Source organism: Lampris incognitus, chromosome 9 (genome assembly GCF_029633865.1).
Source record: "Lampris incognitus isolate fLamInc1 chromosome 9, fLamInc1.hap2, whole genome shotgun sequence".
Lineage (NCBI taxonomy): Eukaryota > Metazoa > Chordata > Actinopteri > Lampriformes > Lampridae > Lampris > Lampris incognitus.
Window position 1 is genome coordinate 29808129 of NC_079219.1, and position 26857 is coordinate 29834985.

General features: G+C 44.5%; 1 protein-coding gene and 1 long non-coding RNA gene across 2 annotated transcripts in view; one reads left to right on the forward strand and one right to left on the reverse strand.

The window, feature by feature from the left end:
- Positions 1 to 10866: 10866 nt before the first annotated feature.
- LOC130118210 (uncharacterized) lies at positions 10867 to 16731 on the forward strand. Its single transcript, XR_008810748.1, has 4 exons — positions 10867 to 11270; positions 15619 to 15658; positions 16108 to 16184; positions 16634 to 16731. It is a non-coding gene; the product is annotated as an uncharacterized LOC130118210 (long non-coding RNA).
- Positions 14854 to 26857, reverse strand: part of ddc (dopa decarboxylase) — a 39829-nt gene continuing 27825 nt past the window's right edge. The window contains exons 9-13 of the mRNA XM_056286602.1: positions 22546 to 22622; positions 17556 to 17575; positions 17146 to 17244; positions 15218 to 15319; positions 14854 to 15054 (exon numbers count right to left, since the gene is read on the reverse strand). Of these exons, the coding sequence (XP_056142577.1) occupies positions 14854 to 15054; positions 15218 to 15319; positions 17146 to 17244; positions 17556 to 17575; positions 22546 to 22622 (499 nt within the window). The remainder of the gene's footprint in view (positions 15055 to 15217; positions 15320 to 17145; positions 17245 to 17555; positions 17576 to 22545; positions 22623 to 26857) is intronic.

The window sequence follows — 26857 nt, forward strand, 5'->3', positions numbered from 1 at the left end:
GGCTCGCTCATTTATGAGTTTGGAGAGTATGGAGATGACGGCATTATCTTGGGATGTGGACTCTTTAGTCTTGATGATTACAACGTATTAATTGGAATAAGGAATATAAGGATATATTAATCATTGAGAAAACATATGCGTGAGGAACAGGGCTTGTTACAAAAACATGAGGGGCTATATGGCAGTGGAAAAGTACTGAGTATGTTAGCAAACAGAGGAATGCAGAAGTAAATTACAGGAAGAGAAGTGGGGGGCAATAAAAGGATAAGCTGTCCCAAGAAGGAGAGTGTGTCTATCTCCATGGAAGGAGTGAGGGTCTGCTGACCTTAGATAAGGTTAGCGGCTCTGAATAGGAAAGGGAACAACAAGGGTGCTGTGGCCTTGGGGGGAGTAGATACAGGATGTGCTGTGCTCTGTGGTTTCAGAAACAGGAACTACGACAGCAGATGTAGAAGAAGATTACCTGGAGTCCGGATATCAGTGAGGTGGAAACGGAGTCAGATGAACGGACCAATCACAAAGAAGACCACACATCCATATTCAGTCAACACTTTGTATAGTATAAAGACTGGGTCAGGGAAAGGAGAGACAGTCAGACTTCGTGAACTGACACAATCTGTTGTTTGTCAGGGATAGGAAGATCTAGACCCAGAGCTCTGTATGCTTTATCCATTTACTGCTAAATAAAACGGATGGTTTTGAGACCGAACATCTTCTCCTACTGCTTTATCAACAAACACGCAGGACTAGGCTCTCACATAGATGAAGATGAGTTGGTAGAGTGAGCTGCAGTCCAACAATTTGGTGACCCCGACGTGATAAAGACGGAGAAGTGACGGATTGACCACAGAAGTAAAAGACAACGGATAACTGCAGTGTGATGGCAACAACAGGCGGCCGCTGAAAAAAACTAAGGTAAACAGACGCCTGTTTTATCGAAGTTCTGTTATTGGCTATACCAAATTGTGTGTTGTCATTATACGGCAAGTGTCCTAGTTAAAGTGGATGAATAAAGCATTGAAATAAATTTTGCACGAGTTTAAAGTCCCAGGGGTTAGAGTCCCTTGAAAGCAACAACAGTACTGAAAAGAAGACATGCGGGTTTAAAGACCCATGGGTTAAGAAATCCCATAAAAGCAGTGCATGCACGTGGGAAATACGGACGGGTTTAAAGACCCATGAGGTTAGAGTCCTCATAAAAGCAGCGCATGTCCGTATAAGGGGTTAGAGTCCCTGAGTGAGTAGGTTTAGAGACCCTTGGGAACAAAAAAACAAAAAACAAACAAAAAACGGAGGTTCCCATAAAAGCAGCGCTCACTGGTTTATATGTGCTGTGTCTTAACGGCAAGTGTGAATGTTTGATATTTTGCATGTGTGAATGTTTGATATTTTGCATGATTGAAAAGTGTGTTGTTTGATAAAACTGTGTATAAGGGTGATAGAAACTCATTAGTGTCTCAGAGAGGAAGGAGGTAGTGTCTCAGTGAGAAAGAATCAGCAGTGGAAACCTAACTGGTGTCAACGTAAACTGCCTGATAACACTCACTGATTGGGCCAGTTGCTCGGGATGTATGTGCTATACAAACTGACTAGCTACTGAACTCTTCTCTGATTGGGCTGGTTGCTTGGAACGCAAGTGTCATACAAACCAGCTGGCTACTGAGTGGGGACAGATAAAACACAATGGAAGGGGAATCTGACAGGGAGTGTGAAGAATACGGAGGTTGCCTTCCCAATGTTATGTTGACCGTTAAGCAACAATGGGAAAGAACCAGGAGTCAAATTTTTGCAGGGCTCCCTAGGAACAAGCGAGACACCATGATTGGGGCGTATGACAGTATATGGAAAGACTTACAAACACAGGGTAAGGTCCCCAAAGAGGAGGAAAGGAAGAGATTGATATTATACCTAGGGAAGGCAGAAAAACAAGCTAAAAAGAAAGCAGCTGAACACTGGAAGGCGGAAAAAGTTTCCATGTTAGTCAAAAGAAAATGGAAAAAAGACGGAGAGGAAAATGAGCAGAGAAGAGCCCACTTACACAACATGACCTTAGCTTGCATGGCAGTAGAAATGAATCAAAAATACTCAGAAATAACCAAAGAAAAAGATAAAGGAAATGAAAGAACAGAAGCATCAGCACCAATATATCCCAAAATACCCGGAATACAACCCCCTCCTTATCCCACACCGCAAATGCCACTCGTGCGTGTGGAAGAAGGAGTAATGAAAATGACAGCAATAGGAAAGGAGGAGTACAGAGAGATTAAGGAGAGGTTAGAGAACGTAGTAACAAGGAGAATATCAGAGGTGGAGGACCTGGTGAGGGAGGCAGAGCGTAGGATGCAGGAAGCCAGAGAAGTGAATAGGAAAATACATGAACAGATGAGCGGACAGGAAGAGATAAACCAGGCAAGAAGCTCACCCACGACAGTGTCAGAAACACCCTCCACCCTAAACAGGGGAGGAGCAGGACAGGGGAGGATACAGAGTCAGGGGGTTGAAACAATGGATGGGTTCCAGGAGAGACAGCTCAGAGAGATAAGAGAGGAAGTAATTAGGGCAGACGGTCCCGAGGAGAGATTGGAGGCAGGTAGAGCAGCAGGGGGTGTGAAGAGTAATGAGGGAGACGAAGACACATACCAGGTCACAATTACAGGGGCACTAACCAGGCACAACCAGACTCATATAGCACCCCGTGCTGACCACAGGCATAGACACCAGCTTAGGGACAGAGAACAGATACGACCACCCTCTAGATATCATCAACTGCCACTGATATATAAAGGACCCCAAACGGGGGATGTGTATCAACCATTCTCATTCACAGACATGAATTGCATCCTGGATAAAATGCCCCCTCCCACTGAGGGAGGAGGGCCCTGGATGGAGAAATTTTGCCAACACACATTGGGATATAAATTAGCTATGGGAGATTGGAGAGCATTATTGGGAAAACAACTAGCTATGTGGGAAATACAGCAGATTGAGGCTGTGGCAGGCACTAGTCATATACCAGATTCAGAACCAATTACCAGTGAAGCCACAGCTGTGGGAAGGGCAATGAGGGATAAATTCCCCATTCCTCCCGGAGCAATGCATTCACTGACCTTTTCCATGAAAGACGGAGAAGACATGTCAGCATTTTTAGGCAGATGCAAAGGCATATGGACAGACACCGCAGGAAGCCATCCAGGTTCAGGACAGTTACAGACCACACTGTTTAGAAAAGCTGTTATGGCTGGAATGCCCAAAACAGTACAAGACGCCATGGAGGGCAATCCAGACATCCCAGGCTGCTCTACTGAGCAATGGGAAAAACATTTGATTCATCATATGAAAAGACACAAGGCTACACAGGATGAGGCTAGACAGAGCACAGAGTCAGCCCAGGTGCAGCTCCTAAAGCTCCAATTGGATGAGGCAAAGAAAAAGGTAAATGATGCTAAAAAGACAAACCAAAAGGTAGCCAATCAGATGGTTCAACAGCCGCCACCACAAAACTACACCCCAAATTTGTACCCAGTGCCTGAATGGGTGTCTAGTTCCCCTTATCGGGGCAGGCCTGTCAGAGTAACAGGAGGTATGAGAGGTAGAGAGAGGGGTCACGGAGGACCCAGAGGTATGCCACTTACATGCTTTGGATGTGGCCAGCTTGGACACTGGATCAGGGAGTTTCCCATGCTGTGGGGACCCAGGGGAGGTCAAGGTCCAGTCAGCAACAGGGGTGGTTATGTGCAGCCCCCGGTCCAAGGGCAGCCTTCAGTTATGGTTCCACTTCATCAAGACCCTCATGCAGCAGCAGCTCCACCGCAGGGATGATATCCCCAGACCATGCAGGGTGGTCAGGGGGATGAGTACTGAAGGGGCCCGGGAACTCAAGGGCAGGTGGGGCTGGCAGAACCCTACCTGCAAATAAGGGTAATGGACATGGATCTGCATTTCCTAGTTGACACAGGGGCAAGGTTTTCCACTGTCACGTGCGCCATGTCTCGGTCCAACCTTTCATCCTCCAGCGTCCAGCTAGTAGGGTTCTCGGGTAAACCAGAAAATCTGCCTTTGACGACACCTCTGACTACCACGGTGGCAGGACAGACTTTTTTGCATCAATACATTTCATCACCAGCATGCCCAGTCAATTTGATGGGACGGGATATGTTGGTGAGGTGCGGGGCATCAGTCATGTGTGGGCCAGAGGGACTGGTAGTGACTTTTCCCAATGGATATTCTGTGAACTGTTCTCTGTCAATGATCCAGTCCAGCTCTCAAATGTTGTTGTCAGCTGATGTTTCACCCACGGCTGACGGACTCTGGGCAGATATATACTGGGGACTCCTAGAACCGGGAACCAAGCAAAGCGACGGCGTACAGACTCTGTATTATCAGTGGCGGCCGTGGGTCCAAATGCTACATCCCTACTCCCCACCAATCGACCCCCTCCATGTTACTCTGTACTATGATAGGGACGGGGATGAAATTTATCAGCAAACTTTTTACAATGGCATTGAAGGGACACAGTGGGAAGTATTGTCTAGTTGTATTTTAGTGGGGAATGAAGGTGTGGCAGCTGCTGTTGAATTGACACCAGAACAATTTGAGTGGTATGAGATTTCTGAAGAGGCGGTGCCCCATATCACCTTAGCAGTGCATGTTAAACACCAGGCTAGAGATCTTGGGCCGATGTGCAAGCGTCTGATGGCACTGACAGACTGGGTTTGGACCCAACTCCCTGAATTACAGTACTCCCCATCCGAAAAGGCTTACAGGATCATGCACAAGACGGCTGACAAAGTGCTGTTAGAACATAGACAAATAGAGAGATTTCATGGCAGAGAGAAGGCTGATCACTCTGACGCCGCAAGTATGATAAACACTCTCCCTGAGGCGTTATGGTCAGCAGGCCCAACTGATGTAGGCCACTGCAAGAATGTTGATCCAATCTCTTTTGAATTGACAGATCACACTCCGATCTGGCAGAAACAGTACTCCCACAAACCTGAGGCAGAAGCAGGGATCACAGATACTATTGAGGGACTGTTGGCAGCGGGGGTGTTGGAGCCCTCAGCATCTGTCTGGAACACACCTATTTTACCAGTAGAGAAACAAAATACAGGGATATATAGAATGGCTCACGACCTTAGACGGGTCAATAGTATTGTGTCAACTCCTACAGTCCCAGTACCAAATCCATATACTGCTATGTCTGCACTGTCCCCAGAACACAAATGGTTTTCCTGTATTGATCTGGCCAATGCATTTTTCTGCCTACCACTAGCTGACCATGTGAGAGACATCTTCTCGTTTACCTATAAAGGCCAACAGCTAAGGTATACAAGGGTTCCCCAGGGTTTCATCTTGTCTCCTTGGCTGTTCAATCAGGTTCTGAAACAGCAGCTCACTGATCTCACCCTCCCAAAGGGGGTGGTGTTGATTCAGTATGTGGATGACATCCTTCTGGCAGCTCCAGATCATGTCTCCTGCCTAGCAGCCACCAAATCCCTATTAACTCAGCTGTATCATATTGGGTTCAGAGTTTCAAAAACCAAGCTCCAGTGCTGCAGACAGATGGTCTCGTTCCTGGGGAGAATTATCTCTAGTAGAGGAACAGGTGTGTCCCCAGCCCATAGATCCTCAATACTACACCATCCTAAACCAGTCACAGTGAAAGACATGCTCTCATTCCTGGGGTTGACGGGTTATAGCAGACAGTACATAGCATCATATGGGGAACTCACGCACCCCTTAAGGGCCATGGTCAATGAGCAGGGGATGAGAAATTTGTCAGCATGCTTACAATGGACCACTGAAGCAGAGAATAACTTCATTTCCCTCAAACGGTCTCTCACAAACGCTGCTGATTTAGCACTGCCTGACTACAAAGAGCTATTCTATCTGGATGTTTCAGAAAAATCACATACAGTGAATGGTGTTCTTTTTCAGAAAAAAGGGGGAGGTAGGCAGGTGATGATGTATGCAAGTGTGACACTCGATCCAACAGAAAATAGACATCCACCATGCACAAGACATGATGGAGGGGTAGCAAAAATTCTGCAAAAAGTAGCACACATAGTCATGGGACATGCTCTAACAGTCCTGACAACACACAGCATAGTGGCCTATGTGAATTCAGTAGCATTCACCATGACATCATTAAGACAGATAAGGTTGGAAAAAATCCTCAATGCACCACACATAACGTTCACCCACGAGGGACTCAACATGGCAGATAACATGGGGGAAGGTGAGCCATATGTGTGTGAAGAAAGAGTACAGAAAGATGTTAAGGTCAGAGCAGATTTACGGGCAAAACCCTTAGCTGACCCAGAGGAAGTGCTGTTCACAGATGGCTGTTGCTACAGACATCCCACGGAGGGACTGAAGGCAGCATATGCAGTGGTAAGACAAACAGATGAAGGGTTTGAGGAGGTAGTGACAGGGAGAGTAATAGGAAAAGAATCAGCGCAGCTAGCTGAATTACAGGGAATGATAGCAGCATTAGAATGGGCAGAAGGGAAAAAAGTAAACATCTACACAGACTCGGCATACGTGGTAGGAGCAATACAGGTGGAGCTAAGTCAGTGGATCAGAGCAGGATTTTTGACAGCAGCAAAAACCCCAATCAAACATGAGAAAGACATCAAGAGACTGGTAGAGGCCCTAATGAAACCAACAGAGGTAGCAGTAATAAAGTGCAGAGGTCACAACAAAACTGAAACAATGATAGCAAAAGGAAATCAGGAGGCAGACTCTGCAGCTAAAAGGGCAGCAGGTTACACAGCCCAATACATGATGATGCAGGTGGGAAAAACGGTGTATGATTTACTACCTGCCTGCGATGTAAATATGTTAATAAAGGAACAACAGAAAGCCTCTCCTCAAGAGTTCACAGTTTGGAAAGAGAGAGGGGCAACGGAATCCAAAGGAGTGTGGAGGTCACCAGACGGCCGACCTGTGTTACCCCCAGGGTGGACGGCTTCCGTGTTACAGGAGGCACACGGGCTAACACATAGTGGAAAGGCACAGATGCAGAGACATCTGACCCATTGGTGGCATCCATTTTTGCCCGCAATGATTGTGAACCATATCAGGGAATGTAAAATATGTACAGAATACAATATCAGGGTTACAGTAAAGCCACATGAGGGAAAATGTCCTTTGCCAAAAATGCCAGGTCAAGAAATCATAATTGATTACACTGACATGTTGGAAAGGGTAAATGGGTATAGGTACCTCTTGGTTGCCGTGGATGCATACACTGGCTGGCCAGAAGCAGTACCTGCTAAAAAGGAAGATGCCAAAACGGTAATCAAATTCCTAATCAACCAATACATACCAACACATGGGTTTCCAAAAAGAATCAGGTCAGATAATGGCACACATTTTAAGAACAAAGACTTGCAGGCAGTAGAAGCGGCCCTGGGACTGAAACATGCGTTTGGAACAGTGTATCACCCCCACTCACAGGGAAAGGTGGAGAGAATGAATCAGTCCATTGAAGGAAAAATAGGAAAAGTGTGTGCTCAAACAAAAATGAGTTGGGTGGATGCCCTACCACTAGCTCTAATGTCAATTAGGAGCTCAGTAAACTCCATCTCAGGTTTCACTCCATATGAGTTGACACAGGGCAGCAGTTCCCGGGACCGGGAGCTGGAATCCCAACCACAGAAAAGGAAAGAGATCCGCTGAAGTACAAACCTTACTATGAACAACTAACAGCTTTCTCAAAACAGGTTGCAGCAGCAGAGGGGAACCTAGAGGGACAGACACCGCCCACCACAGACTGGGTTCTGCTGAAAGTGATCAAGAGGAAGTGGTCGGAGCCAAGGTGGACAGGGCCCTACAAGGTGGTTGAGAGAACATCACTCGCGGTCCGACTACAGGGCAAAGGAGACAGCTGGTACCACTGGAGCCAGTGTGCAGCAGCGGATTCACCCGCTAGGACACTGGAACAGAGAAGAAACACCACAGTTGACTCTGAAAAAGGGTAAAGACACGAGCCACTATCTGTGGCGACAGTTATTATAGCTATCACTTTTGGATAAGATTTATAGTAACCGGCTTTGCATATACTCAGGCAAGCCACAATACACTCAAGATTGGAATGAAGAATTTTGCCAGGTGCGGAAAGAATGTTCTGATGTTACTATAGAAGGTCAAAAGCTCTCCCAGAAAAGGTTTTTCTAGGATACAAGGAACTGATAACCAGAACACAAGAAGGTTTTGCTTGCTAAGAATTTTTGATATATGTTGATTAAGATGTTTGAGGGAACAGGTAAACCCCACCAAGCCAAATGGTGGTGGTTGGGAGTGTGCAGGATCATTTCTATAGTAATAGTTACTCCAATATTGATGTGGGAATCAGCCATCAGAGACAGACACACAGATCAAAACCAACACCACAACAGAACAAAGAGGGAAGGCCAAGGCCAACCAGATTACTGCATTAAAACATATGGAGGTATAGACGTAGACTACACTCTGGGAACGAACGTGACATTTCAATTTGATTTATGCCATGCTATTAATTGTGGGAAACACCAGGAGATGTGGAGAAGATATGATTTATACCTGTGCGGAAGTCCAGAAACTCACTCCAGTTGTCTAAGGCAGGGGGATCCGCCTAGGAACTCTGGCATGGGCAGTTTGTGTGCCGGATGGGAACTGATTTGGCAGTATATTGGTCCGTGGACCCCTATCAAAACGGCGGGCAAAAATCCAGATACAGTTAATAAGATTAGTTTCATACGCGGCCAACTACGACATAGGTCGGGTTGGGTTAATCCCCTGTTGTTGACAATACACGACCTGTGGGATGATCCATTTATGACAGGCCAGAAAAAGGCATTCTATATGGTTGTGGGAGCATATCAAAAAGGCACGGACACCATGGGTCTTGTTAAGGTGAATTTGTTAACACCTCCATCCCCCAAGAAAACAGACGCCTCGATTAGCACATTCGAAACTAAACCTAGACAGAGCAAGGACGTAATCACCATAGATTACAATAAATTAACGAGAGGCGATATTGTCAAATTGGCTACTGGATATGGGGACAAAAACCTGTGGTTAGATTGGATGGCAGCTTCTGCTGCCTCCATGAACATGAGTAATTGTATTGCATGTTCTTCAGCCAGGCCAACTCTTTTCAACGCCCCAGCACCTCTGTTTCCCGATACAGATCCTATAGGATTTCATTGCATGATGGCCCTAACTATGCAAGCCAACCCCCCTAACTGTACTACTCTCAACTCTATTTTTCCACCCGTTAAAAACTCCACAGTGCCGCCGGCGTTCACCGTGAGAGCTAATAACTATACGTGTTTTTCTAGGAGCTCCAGCTCCGGTATGAAGATGGGACACATGCCTGACGGCTGGTGCAAATACACACTTGAGGTCAACAGTTGGTCGGTCCCTAGCTCTATGGTGTGGGGAAGGGCTGACCTGTTTTGGTATTGCGGGGACAGGACTCTACATATCAGCCTGCCAGCAGACTGGTCTGGAACGTGTGCAATGGTCAGGTTGGTTCTACCCCTGTTTTTGCTAGGGCCACGCCAACAGGCAAATTTCACATATACCCACCACAGGAGAGACACATTTGAGGTTGGGTATGGTTCTCCCACATACATAGATGCTATAGGCGTTCCCAGGGGAGTTCCAGATGAGTATAAGTTGGTAAATCAAGTGGCAGCAGGATTTGAGAACATCCCAATCATTAGTGCGCTATTTCCAGTCACTCCCAATAAGAATGTGGATAGAATTAATTACATCCATTATAACGTCCTGAGGCTCGCCAATAAAACCAGGGACGCTGTAGCAGGCTTATCTGAACAATTAGCTGCCACCTCGTTGATGACAGTTCAAAACAGAATGGCCCTCGACATGTTATTAGCTGAAAAAGGGGGTGTTCGCTCTATGTTTGACGATCAATGCTGCACGTTCATCCCCAACAACACTGCTCCAGACGGCTCGGTAACTAGAGCCCTAAAAGGACTTAGGACCCTGTCGGAGGAGATGCATGACCACTCAGGTATAAACGACCCACTGGGAAGAATTTTTGAACAGTGGTTTGGGAGGTGGAAAGGTGTGATGGTGTCTGTGTTTCTGTCCCTGGTAGGCATGATGACTGCACTTGTGTTGTGTGGATGCTGTTGTATCCCCTGTATCAGATCTCTGTTTGAAAGGTTGATCGTCACTGCCATCGAAAAGAAGAGTCCCCCATCAACCTATCAGATGGCTCAAGTCGAGACGGAGACGGTGGCTCAGATGGAGCATGGAGGGTGTGAAGAACTGGGCAGTGACACAGAGGCTGAATGTGATGTTTGAATCCGATTGGTTGGTTGGTCTCATTTATATGGGGACTTGTAGATAAATGTAATGGTGTGATGTTTAATAATAATGATTACAACGTATTAATTGGAATAAGGGATATAAGGATATATTAATCATTGGGAAAACATATGCATGAGGAACAGGGCTTGTTACAAAAACATGAGGGGCTATAGTGGCAGTGGAAAAGTACTGAGTATGTTAGCAAACAGAGGAATGCAGAAGTAAATTACAGGAAGAGAAGTGGGGGGCAATAAAAGGATAAGCTGTCCCAAGAAGGAGAGTGTGTCTATCTCCATGGAAGGAGTGAGGGTCTGCTGACCTTAGATAAGGTTAGCGGCTCTGAATAGGAAAGGGAACAACAAGGGTGCTGTGGCCTTGGGGGGAGTAGATACAGGATGTGCTGTGCTCTGTGGTTTCAGAAACAGGAACTACGACAGCAGATGTAGAAGAAGATTACCTGGAGTCCAGATATCAGTGAGGTGGAAACGGAGTCAGATGAACGGACCAATCACAAAGAAGACCACACATCCATATTCAGTCAACACTTTGTATAGTATAAAGACTGGGTCAGGGAAAGGAGAGACAGTCAGACTTCGTGAACTGACACAATCTGTTGTTTGTCAGGGATAGGAAGATCTAGACCCAGAGCTCTGTATGCTTTATCCATTTACTGCTAAATAAAACGGATGGTTTTGAGACCGAACATCTTCTCCTACTGCTTTATCAACAAACACGCAGGACTAGGCTCTCACATAGATGAAGATGAGTTGGTAGAGTGAGCTGCAGTCCAACAGTCTCATAAAGAGCTTTTTTTGCAGTAGGGGACTTGCATGGAGTCACAGGTAGCGGAGGAAATTCTTCTGCCATAGTGACCGTTACTGGTTCTACGGAGCGGGCGTAATCATGGCATGAGGATATAAGCATGTTACCCGAGTGGACCGCAGGTGAGGGGACTTTGCTCTTTTGCGATCTTTTCCTGTCTCGACTCGACATTAAGCTGCTTTCAGTCGTTGAAGAAGTTCTTCCGGTTGTTGTTAAAGTTATTTAAACGACAACTTCTTCGTTTTTCACCAGATAAATCGTTTATTGTGCAGGAGCTCAGCAACCACGACTTACTCGGCAGCCATCTTGGCGTCTTGGCGAAGAGTAATCTATTTTTCAGCGTTCGTTTTTTTTTTTTTACGTCTCTTTCCAAGGGCTGCAGAAGGAGCTTATACATGCTGGAAAAATAATCACACACCGGAGTAACCAGACTAGCTCAGAACATTTGGGGTGCCCTTTTCACAAAGGATCAATACCTTTTTATTGTAACATTAAATACATGTAGCTTGCTCTGAAAAGCTAGAAAACAAAGGAACTATAGCCCAGTGGTTACCCAAGCCAATACCTCTATGTTCTGTTGAACCACTGACTAATAAATAACGATAAGACAGGACTGTCTTTACTCTAATTACATAAATCAGTTCATAAATACAAATGCTTAACAATGGATGCTATCACCTCTTTATCATAGCTACTCCTCTCATTGCCTCTTAAACTCAACTCAGCATTGCCAGATAGGTAATATTAAACTATCATACAGCAATTCGAAAATGATCATATTTTAAAGAAGTGTTTTCTTAAATATAGGACCTTTAAGTATGGAAATACCCAAATTTTTCTTTGAAACACATTTATTATGTAAAGACCTGGGGAAAAAAGTTTTTATTTTTTTATACCAAAGATATGGACAACAATGTACAGATGTTGAAAAATAATCAGTTGAATGTAATGATTGCACCAGAGCATTTTTTTCACAGTGAAAAGCTTGCTAAATTCTACTTCAAAACACATTTCCTCTCAAATTTACCTTTTTTTAAATTTGTGACAAATAAAGAAAATACACTCAGACATACTATATCACAATGTCTGCTCCATTCTGTGTGCAAAGATTAGAGACGAGGATCGGAGTTATTTGCATATGCAAGTCAAACAGTACAGTACATTTCATGCTTCCTGTGATTTCAAAAAGTAAATAATAAAAAAAGAATGGAAAAAAGTTAATATGAAAGTTTTTCCAATAGAGAGATATTTAAAAAAAAAACATCAGAGATTTGGGTTTTATTTGCAGACCTGTATAAGGGATGCTAGTTCTTAATATAATATTTTTGTATTGCATGCATTCTGGCACTGGCTGGTCAGACAATAACCCAACAAACTGGAGTGTGTCTCACAAATGGAGGACATAGCTTCTATTCATGCAGGTCAATTCAGGTAAAGTACACAGATGCTTGAACTGTTGGACCTCTATAATGGCATGGTTTTAGGACTATGTCCCTTGTGTTTAAACATTACACTAAATTACAGCCAAGGTTGGGGGTGTACAGACTCTTCTCTTTGGCATATTCTCAACCAGCTGTTTGTAATTTTTTTTCTTCTTGATGTTTTAGAGTTGCACAAATAAATGCAGCTCAGTCTTAATGTAAGATGAGAGCTCAAGCAGAGAATAGCAGTTTTTCGTCATGTTTAGTTTTTGTTTTTTATATTTACATGTTGCGTCAAATCGTTAATGTTTCATTGGTGCTTAGAGACTTAAATTGATATTCCCAGATGTTATACCTCCCATAGGTTATTTTCTTTTGTCCCATTTGATTTTTAATGTATATTGGCACAGGGATATAAGGGGTAAATTCTTAAATTCTCTTCACAACTCACAAAGTTACCAGCACAATGATCCTGATTTTCCTTTTGAATTAAATAAATGAGTTAAAATCCAACTCTGACAGGGCTGACAGTGGGCCAACTATGTTGAGCGCAGTAAGTCACCTTAACATAAGGTTAATGCCCTAATACCAAATCCCCACCTTTATTTATAGAGGGCTGGCCTGTCTTCTGGGGGATTAGGGTGTTCTGTGAAGGTTTAGGAGGAGGCACAATGGTCATCCCTCTGTGTGGAGGCCTGTCATCTATTATTTAGCACAGTGCAATTGAGATAACACAGAAACTAAAATATGCTGCCTTTACACTGCAGGCTAAGTGACACCATCTGATACTCTGATCAAATCTGATGCCTTGGCAAGGCTGTCGATTACAAAGGTCTTGTTTGTGAGTCTACACAGAGAGCTACAATTTATAGTTTTTCATGTACACTAACTCAGCTAGTCTCATCTCTGAAACATGTTGCCTATCCGAGTTTCAGCTACAAAAGCGATTTGTAAAATAAAGAATAAACATAGTTTTGCACTAACCATTGACTTCTGAAGAGTTGTACAAGTTGAGTTTGGAGTTGAGTTTTGATTATCTTTCTGCTCTAAAGAAGTTGAAATACCTCCAGGGCCACATCAAAAAAGAAGCAATCAAATTCGAGCTTTATAATGTACATACCATGGTTGTTATCTTGAAACTTTGAGTTTTTCTCTGTGCAAACTGATGTTGCCTTCATCATTTTGCAAACTACCTTGTCAAAAAGAGAACAGCATCTGGCCCATTTTACTATGAAACTGATCTGACATTTCCTTTTTCATCTGTACATGGAAAAATAAGATCTTGTGTTGTTTCACTGTGTTTTAAACAGCCTTGAGAATGCTTAATCTGAAAATCACAGTCAATAAAATATATGCTTATGCCTTTCTTATCCAAAGGAAATGATAACCAAGTCCAGTTGCACTTGATTAATTTCCTTTGGATAACTAGGACCTGGATGAATGAGAACATTCACAGACTTATATCAAACCACTGATAATGCACATGGCCGGGCTCAGTCATGTTGCATAGTGAGAATTTCATTCTTTTTCCAGTATTCACAATGTAAGGAAAATGTGATTTTGCAGCTTGGAAATGCTTTCCAATTGTGTCTAGTTTTAACCTTCTGTATAGTCCTGTGTTTTCTTGCATTAAATAAGTAAAATTTCTGATACACCATGCTGTTTCTTTTTACTATTATCATAACAAATTAAAATCTGATCTTTATACAGTAGTAGTGGCTCAGGCAGAGTCCAGAAAAGAAAAGCATACAATTCTATTTTTCCAATCCTATATGAAGCCTCTGATATACTGTACAACTAAACTAAAAATCCAGCATCCCGCGACCTGAATTCGGATTAGCGGCTTGGGTAATGGATGGATGGATAAACTAAAAATTAATTCAATATATGACTCTTTCAACGTTTTTTTTTTCAAGTATTAAGTCATAATTCCACAGTAAAGAATGCAAGTGCTCAAATAGTTACAGGTGAAAGACATTTCAATGTGTTTATGCACATAAATTCATAGACTGGCACACAACTAAAAGCGACTGGTTAAATGTTGCTAAGACACACGCAGAGTGCAATACATACAGAACAGGCCTGTCATTGAAGTGGCATATAAAATTGTTTTCACTTCCCTTTATGACAGTATTTTCACACAATATTAGATTATTATTTCCCCAACTGACTTTGGTTCTGAGACAGACTTTTAGATTGGGTGTTACTTTCTTTGGACCACTGATCCCGCTTCTTCCTTGATCTTGCAGTCGGCTATTGGAGCTGTTCTCTCCCTGCCCATCGGTCAATGGGGCAGCTCCTCCATGACACTGTGCGTCAGCTGCATGATGTGCTGCCAAGCTTTCTGGATGTGGCGCAACTCTGTGGTGCGGGCACAAATGGCAAAACGCAGGACAAAGCGGCCAGAGAGCTGGCAAGGCACCAGGTGGATCCGCCTGCTGCGGTTGATCTTTTTCAGCAAGGCCTCATTCAGCTCATTGGAACCCTACAGGAGATGGGGTGAATGGAAAATAGAAAAGGGAAGAAGTATAGTGGAGGAGGACATGGATGAAGGGAAATAAGGAAATTATGAGGGCAAGGAAGACAGAGCAATTAGTGCTAATGATGAAATTAGTGCTAAATAATATGAAGTGGTGAAAACTTTTTACCTTTAGCCTGAAACAGACAAGTCCCATGATGACCTCAGCACAGACCTCAAACCGCTTGTCTGCTCTTACCAGACTCTCAAACTCTTTGGCCAGGCGTACTTGCTGTGAATCAAACAAAGTATTTTAAAGGAGGATACAATTTGTATACTGTTACTGTAGGGAATAGCATACTCAAGTATCCATCCATCCAGTATCCAAACCGCTTATCGGAATTTGGGTCGCGGGATGCTAGAGCCTATGACGGCCCTGTGATGGTCTGGTGGCCTGTTCAGGGTGTCTCCCTACCTGCTGCCCAGTGACTGCTGGGGAAAGGCTCCAGGATCCTGCGACATACTCAAGTTAAATACCAAAATGCATAACCTATGATTTTCCGTTCATAAATCATTTCTCATTGTTTTTAGAAATTGAAGTGGACTGTCAAATGAGACGATATGGATCCAGGTAGTAGGTGATGTCAAATAGTCTAGTGGCTGGAAAGAGCATCCATTTCAAATTAATAGCCTGTTAATTTGGGCCCTCAATGAAGGTAAACTGCTGAATAATGTAAAGCAGCCAGTATTGTGATGGTATGAATGCAAGTGGCGGCTGCATTTTTCTCATGTTTTCACTAGATGGCAGTTCTGTAACATGACAGCACCTGACTCATTCAGGCCTTTAACCAAGCACGCCTGCTCATAGGCACAATTAAAATCGGAATCAAATGAAAAAAGCAATCAAAAAATCTGCTGGCATCAAACATGTCCCAGTACAATTCATGTGTGCTGAAATTATCAGGTTGTGCTTTACTACAGGTAATCACCATTATAGAAGTTAGTATACTGTAATCAATGGACAGAAATGTGGCCCCTGAGAGAAAAACAAGCATCCAACATGTTTTCTTTATTTTCTAGTGGTCATAATGTCGTCAGGACTCGTATCCATTGCCAATGAATCCTTAATGAGACCACACTTGGCACCTTCTTGGCCAGTAAGTCTGACCACCACCTTGCTTTTTCATTCCCTGTCAGTAACTCAGCACTACTCAGATGATTAATGAGCTAATATAACGACCTCGCAATATTTTAGCATGCCTATTCACAAACTTACTATAAACTGTCAGGTCATTAAAACGACAAAGGAAGGTGTGATATTGGACAGCGATCAACCGTTTACATTAACAGTTTCCCAGCACCCTGTTGGGATGGTTACCTATAAACATTCTTCAACTGTTTATGCATTAAAAAAAAGAAGAAAAAAAGCCTTGTTTTCCTCCACTGGGAGATAGGAGATTGAAAATATATAGTTTACACATTACTTTATACATACTGAGTGCTTAAAAACATTATTTCTAAATCAACAAGAGATCAAAGTCTATATCTAACTACAAAAAAATCCTAGGGTATGACCATCTTCTTAATCTGCTTTGTGTTTTCCTAGAACCTCTTTTCCCTATCTAATCAAGCAGATATGGATGGATGTAGCGTGACGTCTCCATGACCAGAGGGATGTATGGTGCTTCTGAAGCTGCTGCTGCTTTGTTTAAAACAGAGTGCATGGATGCAGAACAGGCTCATTTGATTGACAGGGGAGATGGGGGCAAGGGGGGCAGCAGGCGTGCAGTAGTGAGGCAACAGGAAGAAGATGGAGGGGCAGTCGTGGGAGATATTGGAAAATAAGGGAGACAAGAGCTAATAACAACAAGAAACAGACCATATATATATGACTGACAGGGTATGCTGCTGGGCAACTGAGGAGAAGGGGAGGGAGTAAAAGGGTAAGACAACAGACTTCAGATGAGGTGATAAGGACAGAGAGGTGGGAGGAGAGCAGACAGGGAGAAAGATAGAGGCAGGCATGGCAAGGACAGTTGACATGGATGGGGCAAAGCAGGATTTTCCGCCATGACCGATGTTTTACTCATCCCATTCATGGTTTAGCTTGTCACGTACCTTGCGAATATGGGCCTGCAGACCTGTGAGCCCATACATGCGGAAGACAAACCACAGCTTCAGCGAGCGAAACCTTCTGCCCAGTGGAATCTGCCAATGCTGTGAGAACAGAGAAAGAAAGAGGAGGAGGAGAGTGGGGGATGGAGATGGAGAGAGGAGGGAGAAAGAAGAAAGCAGAAAGGAAAAGATGATGATGAAAGAAGAGAAGCATTAAGTAGTGAGGAAATGGAGAATGAAAGGATAGTGAGGCAGAGCATGAGAGAGAGAGAGAGTGCATTAACATATCCTTAAAAGTGAAAGTGTTACCAAAGTATGACTTTAACTACAACTACTTCACTGTAGACTAGGTTGTGTAACTCATCATCAGTCAAAATAGCCAAAGAGACTATGAAAATGTTAAATTATCTTACCCTGTAATCTGTGACCAGCCCTGTAAAAATGAGATGCATCATTAGAATTTTTTTTTCTGTATTAGGTTCTTTCTCTGTCTTTCGCTTCACAACCTAGTGTTTAAGATTTACCTGTTAGCATGCATTCAAATTCAGTCCACTAATTTTGATGAAACCTATTTGTATGGCGGCTCCTCTTATCAAATTAAACTGCATTGTCACTCCCACCAGTTTTCACGAAACTTGCTATCCACCATGTGCGATGGTGGAAATGGCCCAGTGTTGCAGTTTTGGTGGCTCTTCCCCAAAAAGTCTGCTCCCATTCACAACAATTTCCTGATTTAGGTCCCATTGATTAGATATTACCCATTAAGAGGAAGCAGGAATTTTTTGGATGTTTGTCATGTCAGAAACGCACTTTAAAAACCATTTCAGCTTATTATCAAAACTAACGACACATGATGCTCTAATGGGCTCATTACAATAACATCTCTAATCTGTTATCTCAGAATCAGTGGCGAAATTATGAATATTGTAACGTGCATGGATAAGTAGACACCTTGGTTAACGGGTCGTACCCTTTAGTCGAGCTGATTTGACGATAAACTCAACGGCGCTCAACATTGTCAACATTTCACGCGGACGATCCGCCCGCAGTAGGCGCTCAGCGATGTCTCCAGCGGTGCGGGAGATACGGATTCGCGTCCCGGCTGCGGTGGTTCCTGTAGTTCCCCCTCGAATTCGCTATAATATCATACTCTGATTGGGAATCTTGTTGTTCTTTTTGTGAAATTATCTTGACCAAAGCACAATAAAAAGCTACCAGAAAAAGGGTCTATGATAGCAATCATTCATAAACAAGACTAGGTTAAAACCTAGTATATGGCTGGACCGCGGCTACATTTACTAAGCAGCCGTTTTTGCGTGGCCATGTTTAAAAAGCGGCTGTTTGACGTCGGTTCCGTGAACAGCTGATGACGTAATAGAAAACTGTTCTCGCCGATTCATTTTGAAAGCAATAGACCACCGGAACACTTCCGGGTACCTTGACAACAGGACGCCAGGAGAGGGGGATAGAAAACCCAAGCCGCCAAGCCGCACTGTATTAGATACGCAGCCTAGCCGTAGCTACGATGCCCAAAAGTTGCTGTGTGGTGGACTGTACTGTTAAGAAAAACAACCCAAATATTCGTTTTTTGTATTGCCTAATAGGCAGAAGGAGGGAGAAAAACGATTGAAATGGCTCCAGGCGATCAAAAGGGAAGACAAGGATGGACAACTTTGGGATCCTGACAGCAAACATGTTTACGTCTGTGGTCTGCACTTCATCACTGGTAATGTTAGCTAGTTTAACTAGCTTATAATAGGTTACGCCTATTCTACATTTTATAATTACCAAAATGTCAAGTTAGAATGCCAATAGATCCGTGGGCCCAGATGGGAAAACGAATTTAGTCAGTGTAATAGGCTAGCTACATTGAACGAGATGTAGCCGAGTTAGCTAGGCTACAACCCGCATAATGTTGGCTACACTGTAGTCTCCCTCGCCAGACTCCCTTCAGCTACACTGTAGCAGCTAGATGTGAAACTCAGTTGCGGGGTAGGTTGATTCATCTCCCTCTTCCCCTCCCCTTGCCTTCCCTCCTCCACTCATATTTTCTAAGACCCGCTCTGGCCCCTCCCTCACCTCCTCCCCTTCCTCTCTCTCTCCCTCCCTGGAACAGTTTGGTCTGGCGCAGGTTGAGCCGATGGCTATATGGAATCCCACAGTTAGCTAAACCTGTCTGAATGGGATCACATTCTTCAAACCCATATGTATTTTTATCCATTAAAAATCATAAAATGGTCCCTCCCCCCTGAATATTTGGTCACATGCTCAATTTTGTTTATCTTTCCTAGAAACAAGGGGTAACTACCCCGGTCTCCCTTACCCAGTTAAAATGCAAACATTGTTATCACATTATTATTGTCATCCTTATTGAGTAGTATATCATGCATCATTGTATGCAGTCATGCGTAATCCAGTAAAAAGTAATAATTGAATAAAATGCAAACATTTGTTGAAAATGTAGCCTAGATCCTATGACTTTTCCCCATGGCTGCTCTAGGTCATGATGTGTGATTTAATTTTTGCCTTTTATCATTTCAGGGTGTAATGCAAAGGACCCCATGCACCCGGACTACTATCCCTCTATATTCCCCCATCGCAGAGAAGATCAGGCGGTTTCACATCTGGCCATTGAGTGGGGTTATTAACCCATTCCCCTGTTCGATTGAAAGGACACTGGCCATCGATACTGCGATTTTTTCGCAAATATCGGTTCTTGTCCGCAGCAGCCAACGTAGCGACATAGTTAGCCATTTAAACCGTGTTCAAACTTGTCGGCTTCTATCCCCCTCTAGCTCCCCCCGCTCTAACGTTCGAACACGGAAGTGCAGTGGTCTATGGCCAATGGGGAACCTCGGGGCCAATGAGGAACTAATGGTCAACTATCGTTGGCTGGCCCTCTACAAAACATACAATAATACTGTAGCGAATTCGGGGGGCAGCTCGCCCGGACCGTCACAGCCAGGACGCGTACCCAGCTCTCCCGCACCACGGGCGACAACTTTAACCAGTCGACTAAAGGGTCCGACCCGTTAACCAAGGGCTAACGGGTCTACTTATTCGTGTACGTTAGAATACCTAGTCCAAACGTACAAGGGTATTGTAGTGAATTCGGGGGGCAGCCCGGGAACCGCCACAGCCGGGACACGAACCCGTGTCTCCCACTCCGTCAGTGACAACGTTAACCAATCGACAAAAGGGTCCGACCCGTTAGACAAGGACCAACGTGTCTACTTATCCATGCACGTTATACTACACTAGCCCCCTCCTTCGGGAAGCGCGTTCCCGCGCTTCAGCATATCAGCTCCCTCACGCCTCTGGGCGCACGCGCTTCCGATGACCTCACGGTCTCACAATCCCACTTTTGACACCAATGTAGCGAATTCGGGGGGCAACCACAGGAAAATCTCCGTCCAAATGAAAACGCAAACACTCACACTACTTAACGCAACGAATGCGCTGTCAAGAGCATGCTAAACCAACAGGTGGCGATATAACCCTAATCCTAAAACCATATTGGCCAACCAGAAGCCTGAAAAAAAAAGTCAACAACAAGCGAAAAACTCCGTTTTCCCCACATGTCAACCCTGAAAATGAGTTTCCGAATATCTTCATCCTGGAAGGGGTTTTCCAAAAGGTCACACTGACCTAAAACGCGGTTTGCATGTGGACGAAAGGCCAAAACGCAAAGAAAAAGCTACATTTTCAAAAATACCCGTGCACGTGTGGACAAGGCGTGAGATGGATGTTGTCCCTGCGACTGGACAAAGTAGATATATTTTGGGGTCTCGCTCATGGATCGAAAAACTGAAATATCCTCTATCACTTCATCACATCAGTTATGAGCAGGTAAAACTTTTTTTCAGAGCACTCAACTATGACCATAACACCGTCTAACATTGACAGTGAATTTTAGCAACAGGGTTTCATATCACATAATAATTTACAGCTCATGTATAATGTGTTTAATGTCTGCACAATATGTGTACTATTAAGGAGAATAAGCCATTGTACCCTCAGTATTCAATATTATTCATTAATATTGTATTCTGCTGTATGTATTATTGTCTATTCAGTAATATTTAGCATCTTGAGTAATATTATGAATAAGTGTAAACAGTTGATATTACATACATTTAAGGCAATCTGCCAATTACTGCAGACATTCTGTAATCCTACAAATCAGGCAGTACCTTATGACATTTATAACCCTTATATTCATTTTGCCAAATAAAACTTGTTTTGATTAATATACTTTTTCTCTCAGGAAAAAAAAAGCCATATTGGTATGGCTCTGTCTGTCCATAGAGCAGCCACTGCAACATCTCCACTGCCACATCTCTATGGTCCGACTGCACAGTGCGAGTCCATGCAAGATGGTGCTAATAACCACTAATTTGATGGGAGAGCTCAGATTGTGTAAGCAAGGGCCATTACAAGATGCCTCAGAGTGTTTAGAGGCAACCTTTTGTCTTTCTCTCCGTTTGTCTGACACACAAATTATAGTCCAGCTCTGAGCACATCTGCAAGCCATACATAGTAGTGGATGCACCCACAAACATGCCACACCCCCATGATATAAAGACACACACATGCACACATATACAAGCGTGCACACACACATAATACCAATCTAACCCATCCTAGATGTCTGCCGACTATCACAATGTGTTTTATTCACTTCTGCAAGAAACGTTTATCAGTTCACTAGCTAAGGTAATGTCCAAGATGAAAGATGTTATCAGTCACTGTTTAAGTTAAGGGGTTTACAAGTAACCCCTACTGTTAACACACGGTGCAGTGCAAATAGTACTGGTTAGTATTAATTAAATTAGGTCACAAACACTGCCTGTCAGTCAGTTTAACTTCAGGTAATAGGATTATGGGAGTAAGCTGGCGCAGATCTCAAGATTTACCTTGTTCCTCTCCCTTTCAGGCTACAGCAGGATTAGGATTAGTTATTCTACTGCACACCTCCTCACAGTATTGGAGACATGCAGACACCACAACAATGTCTAAACTACTATTGGTAAAACAAAAGGTAGTTTTTTGTTTTTGTAGGTATAAGGAACAACAGCATTTTTGTATGTCTGAATGCAACCTCAGCTACGGTTATTAGTTAAAAAAAAGCATAAAACATTGAAGAACAGGTAAGTCAAAAAATGCAAACAGCATTTAAGACAAGGCCTTAAAACATCCTACCTTAGAAAAGCTGTCCTAATCTCTCAAAATGGAAATAGTACTTAAAAAATAGCATTTAAAGTCAAAACTGTTCAGTGTGTTAATTACATCAAACTCAGGGAATCTTTGGTCCATTTGACTCTGATTCTTATTCACAACAACTCACTAAAACCAAGTAGCTTTTCTTGTCTAGCTTTCATAAACCCAAGGAAATGACTCTACCTGACTCTTGGTTGTCATGTGTGAGGTAGAGGGGATCCATCTTGAAGGCCCCAATAATATCAGTTCTCTTCTTCACCCTGTGGACAGACAGTACCAACAGCAATGTAAAGGGCTCAAAACATAGCATGATATTTAAATGTATATTCAACCATATAAACTGTGAATGATGACATATGATGCCATGAAGTAGTCACGGGGCCAAAGTTAACCAAACGGACACAGTCAGAGAACCTGGCCCTTAAAGCACTACATTCTGCTAATTTTGTTAGCTTACTGCAATATTTAGCTATAAATAGACAAGATACGTAACAAAACTGACTGACAGTTCCCCATCATCTCTCCTGCATTAGGAATTAGAATCAATCTATCTATCTATCTTAAAAATGGTCGTAGGTAGTAGATGTAAGCCATTCTGTTCGGTGAGTGTTTTACATAATGGCACATAATGATATGGTAGAATAAAATTAGTCCCGCCAATCTCTTTAACATGTCCATTCACTGAGCATGAAATAAGGAAATGGGATCATGCTAATGTCCACAGCATCCTCATCCTTGCTTCTGTTAAAGAATTAATTTCTATTCTACAAAGAGCCAATACAATACCTTCCACTCAATTAAGTGTGTGAATAACAATATAATAATAACTATCATCATCATCACTGATTAATATCAATCACCATACACAAAAATACAGAAAAGTGCATCCTTTACTTTTAATTTCCGACGTATCGAGTGATCTTGTCTTGTTCTGGCAACCTAGCGGGGACAGTAAGAGTGTGTTGTGTGACTGTGTTAGCTGTTGACAGAAGGGGCAGATGGGAAGCATAGTTCTATTTTTGGTTTATGAATCATTGAGGTAAAGGTGAGTGGAGGATGGTTTGTCACGATGACAATAAAGCAGTGAATGACTTGTACATTCTTTGTGCTGCTGATAGCAGAGATTAGCATTTTAACAGTCGTTTGGTCGAGAATTAATGTGAAATTTCTTCTGGGCCAAGCACATGTTAAGCTGCTGATCTTGTGAGACCTTTCATCCTTGTTCATTTACAGGACCTTGAATTTGAATGTTTAATTGCAGCCAGTGAATGTTAAACAGTTAAAGTGAAATGGTGTAAAATATTCAATATAGGATGGCTAATTATTTTAATTTGATGGAATAAAAAAAATTCTAAATACATAATAGAATCACCACCTTAATGGGATGGAGGGGTCTGTGTGTCCTGGTGATCCCGGAAGCTGTGTTGTCGGGGGCAATAGGAAAAAGGAAACCGGGGCCCGCTCCCGGAGCCAGACCTGGGAAGGGAGCTCACCGGCAAGCGTCTGGTGGCCAGGCCTTGGCCCATAGGGCCCAGTCGGGCCCAGCCTGAAAAAACAACATGGACCCACCACCCCATGGACCCACCACATGTGGGGATGAGCATTGGGGTAGGGTGCAATGCAGGCTGGGCGGCAGGCAAAAGCGGGGACCGGGACATGCCAACTACCGGCATTGCAGATTGGTCCTCGGGATGTGGATTGTCACCTCTCTGGCAGGGAAGGAGCCTGAGTTGGTGCGGGAGGTGGAGTGGTACCAGCTAGATATAGTTGGGCTCACCTCCACACATAGCATGGACTCTGGTACCAAATTCTTGGAGAGGGACTGGACTCATTACTTTTCCGGAGTTGGCCAAGGTGACGTGACAGGCACCGGTGGGTGTGGGGATACTCACAAGTCCACCGGTTGAGTGCTGCCATGGTGGAGTTCTCCCTGGGGAATGAGAAGGTCGCCTCTGTATGACTGCAAGTCGCTGGGGAGAAGGCTCTGACTGTTGTGTGTGCTTATGCACCAAATAGCAGTTTGGAGTATCCGGCCTTCTTGGAGTCTCTGGGTGGTGTCCTGGATAGGGCTCTGCCTCGGGACTCTATAGTTCTGCTGAGGGACTTCAATGCTCACGTGGGCAACAATGGAGAAACCTGGAGGTGCGTGATTGGGAGGAACAGCCTCCCCGATCTGAACCCGAGTGGTGCCTCATTATTGGACTTCTGTGCGAGTCATGGATTGGCCATAACAAACACCATATTTGAACATAAGGTAGTTCATAAATATACTTTGTACCAGAACACCTTAGGCTGAAGATCAATGATAAACTTTGTGGTCGTATCATCAGCTCTGCGGCCGTATGTTTTGGACACTCAGGTGAAGAGAGGAGCAGAGCTGTCAACTGATCACCCCCTGGCGGTGAGTTGGATCAGATGGCGGGGAAGGCTGCCGGACAGACCTGGCAAACCCAAATGTGCAGTGAGGGTGAACTGGGAATGTCTGGCGGAAGCCCCTGTCCGTGAGGTCTTCAACTCCCACCTCTGGAAGAAGTTCTCGTTTGTCCTGAGGGAGGCTGGGGATATGGAGTCTGAATAGGCCATGTTCAAAGCCTCTATTGCACATGCAGCAGGTAGGAGCTGTGGTCATACGGTCATCGGTGCCTGTCAAGTCGGGAACCTAAGAACCCGCTGGTGGACACCGGCGGTGAGGGAAGCTGTCAGGCTGTAGAAAGAGGCCTTTCAGACTTAGTTGGCCCAGGGGTCTCTTGAAGCAGCAGACAGGTACCGGGAGGCCAGAAGGGCTGCCGCTTCGGTGGTCGCAGAAGCAAAAATGGGTGTGGGAGGAGTTCGGTGAGGTTATGGAGGAGGACTTTCGGTTGGCCTCAAGGAAGTTCTGGCAAACCATCCGGCAACTCAGGAAGGGGACACAGGGCTTGACTCAGGCTGTGTTCAGCCAGGGAGGGGAACTGTTGACCCGGACTGGGGATGTTGTCGAGCGGTGGAAAGAACACTTTGAGGAGCTACTGAACCCAGCTAACATGTCCTCAGTGGAAGAGGTAGAGTCTGAAGACTCAGGGGAAGCCCCACCCATATCCCTGGCAGAGGTCTCTGAGGTACTTAAAGAGCTCCTCGGTGGGGTCCGCGGTGGTGTAGCAGTCTAAGCATCGGCTTTGTGACGTTGCCCACTGGGGACCAGGGTTCACGCCCCGGTCTTGTCAGATCTGACTATGGCCGAATTCGATGAAGCAGCAACAATTGGCAATGCTGTCTTCGGGAGGGGGGCAGAGTCGGCTTGTGCTTGTCACATGAATGCGTCTCTGGGTGTGTCGGAAAAAAGCAGTGATTCGGCCTGGATTCACCTTGTCACAAAAGTGGCGTGGCATCTCCTTCGAGACTGCCGGCCGGAGAGATGCAATTGGTGAATGCATAACGTATGAGGGTGGGAGTTTGAATTAGAATAGGGAGTGATTGGCCACTAAATTGGGAGAAATCAGAAATATATTACGAAAAGAAAAAAAAAAGCTCCTCGGTGGCAAGGCGCCGGGTGTGGATGAGATTCGCCCTGAGATGCTGAAGGCTCTGGACATTGTTAGGCTGTCTTGGTTGACACACCTCTTCAGTGTCGCGTGGAGGTCGGGGTGGAGTGGCAGACTGGGGTGGTGGTTCCCATATTTAAAAAGGGGGACTGGAGGGTGTGCTTCAATTATTGGGGCATCACATTGCTCAGCCTCCCTGGGAAATTCTACTCTAGGGTGCTCAAAAGAAGGCTCCGACCAATTATCACACCTCGGATCCAGGAGGAACAATGCGGATTCTGTCCTGGCCGTGGAACAACGGACCAACCCTTTACCCTTGCGGAAGTGCTGAGGGGGGCATGGGAGTTTGACCAGCTAGTCTACATGTGTTTTGTGGACTTGGAGAAGGCTTACAACCGTGTACCCCGGGGCACTCTGTGGGGGGTACTGCGGGAGTATGGGGTACTGGGGCAGTTGCTACAAGCCATCCGGTCCTTGTATAACAAAAGTGAGAGTTGTGTCCGCATTCTTTGCACAAAGTCAAACACGTTTTCGGTGGGTGTCGGACTCCGCCAAGGTTGTCCCTTGTCTCCTATTCTGTTTGTGATATTCATGGACAGGATCTCAAGGTGCAGCCAAAGCGAGGAATGTGTCCATTTTAGGAACCTCCGAATTGCATCTCTGCTCTTCGCAGATGATGTGGTTTTGTTTGCTTCATCAGAACGCGACCTCCAGTGCACACTGGGGCAGTTTGCAGCTGAGTGTGAAATGGCTGGGATGAGAGTCAGCACCTCCAAGTCTGAGGCCATGGTTCTCTACCGGAAAATGGTGGATTGCTCCCTCCGGGTTGGGAGTGCGTTGTTGCCTCAAGTGAAGGAGTTCAAGTATCTCGGGGTCTTGTTCACGAGTGAGGGTAGGATGGGGTGAGAGATTGATAGGTGGATTGGCGAAGTATCAGCAGTAATGCGGACATTGTACCGGACTGTTGTGGTGAAGAG